This window comes from Cupressus sempervirens, chromosome 10, assembly GCF_028749045.1.
Source record: "Cupressus sempervirens isolate cs-2001-9-10 chromosome 10, ASM2874904v1, whole genome shotgun sequence".
NCBI classification, from domain to species: domain Eukaryota; kingdom Viridiplantae; phylum Streptophyta; class Pinopsida; order Cupressales; family Cupressaceae; genus Cupressus; species Cupressus sempervirens.
Window position 1 is genome coordinate 413,558,961 of NC_143127.1, and position 1,715 is coordinate 413,560,675.

At 34.7% G+C, this 1,715-nt stretch overlaps 1 protein-coding gene across 1 annotated transcript; it reads right to left on the reverse strand.

Annotated features, from left to right (window-relative positions):
- Positions 1 to 453: 453 nt before the first annotated feature.
- On the reverse strand, positions 454 to 861 carry LOC149534459 (chromatin assembly factor 1 subunit FAS1-like). Its single transcript, XM_089806027.1, has one exon. The coding sequence runs from the start codon at positions 859 to 861 to the stop codon at positions 454 to 456; it is 408 nt and encodes a 135-aa protein (XP_089662153.1).
- Positions 862 to 1,715: the final 854 nt, after the last annotated feature.

Here is a 1,715-nt window from a genome sequence, read left to right on the forward strand (position 1 = left end):
TTGAGTATCTACGCTTGAGATAGGCACAATTTCTTCTCATGGGATTCAAACTACCAGTGCCAACTAATTTTGATTTTCATGTTTTATTAAACAGAAACATAGGCTCTTTTTTGATCTGCTTAGCACTTCCATTTACTTGGACAAACCAAATTTGACACATCCTATCAATCAACCAAAGCAACACTTTTGATTTGCGAATTAGAATCATTCAAAAATTTATGTTTAGCATTTTTGGTGATCTTTGCACATGAGCAGGTTGCTTCTCTATACCATCAGCCTTTTGTTATGCCATTTTTTATCATAGAATGCACTTTTGAAGTCAATCATGCTATGACATAACTGTGCTAACTATATTGACATTGTGTCAAACAGTTCTCATGCTTTCCTATGTGAACATGAGTAAGTTTGGGTTATCTGTCTCTCATTTTGGCTTGCTGCTTTTTAATTTCTTTCTCATGCATATGTGCTTCTTATCTTAACCATCATTTGAGAAAGACTCTTTTGCATTAAATCTGTCACCAATGCACAAATTTTGATTTCATCATCAGCTTTCATAAGTAGATCTTCAGCTCTGGTAAAGGTTTCATTCCTACTTCTATCTGACTTAACTGATGACAATGTCGATATTATTGCTGAAAGAACAACAATGCACTCGTGAATCTTCTTTTGACATCTACGACGAATACTGGCAAAGTCAAGCTGGGGTTTGGGTAGCATCTTTAAGTCACGAACCTCCCAATACCACAAGCATGATTTGGATTCATCTTCTAAAATATCAGCTATAGTGCTCAGAATTCCATACAAAGGGCGTTGCCCAATAAGCAACACTGGACTTTTCACAAATGCCAGGCTAATCTCCATTAAATTATCTATTCCAGTGGTTGTTGTAAAAATAGATTCGGATGCTCCACTTATCTTTGAGAAAGTCCCTAACTGTAAATGCAACTTGGGTTTTAACTTATGATGCTATTTATGATGTCACAAATAGAAAAGTTAGATTACCATAGGGCAATAACTGACAAAAGCATGCCAAAGTTTCTTTATCCATAGGGCCAAGAGTTGTGACACTTGAAGCTAAACAGAAAGGAAACTATTATTTTGGGAGTGATATATGGTGAGGATTCTTCAAATACGCAAAGAAAATACAAAGCAACTAGAATAATCCATTCCAACAATAAGGAATAACCTAAAAAAATCTCTTGGCAATAATAAGGGGGCAAGTGATTTAATTTTAAAGTGGACTGTTGAGCTTGAAGCTTGGAACACTGAACCACAAATTTGAACTATCTAAGTATTCGATCTATGAGCCACATATTTGAAAATGTCCATGTGCTTAGAACTTTGAACTTGAAGTTGAACTAATGCAAAGGTTCAACTTCAACTTCAACTTAATCATTGGATATTCTTCCATACAATTTGATTCAAGTTGGATTGTGATTGTTAAGAGATGATGGAGTGTATCACTTAAATGATGACTGAAACTTCAAGCCTTGAATTTGAACATGGAATCCAATCCATACATTTGAGTTGGTTAGTTGATTGTAATTTTTAGTGTTGAATTTGTGTCTCTAGGACTCAAAACCAATGAAATTACATTTTTGAATGTCTAAACTTATGAAACTTGAATCACTAAACCTGAATGTTTGGGTCTTGATTCTACAAACTCGAACTTGAAGTTGAACTCAAAAGTTCAAGTTCAACATACTCCCACAACA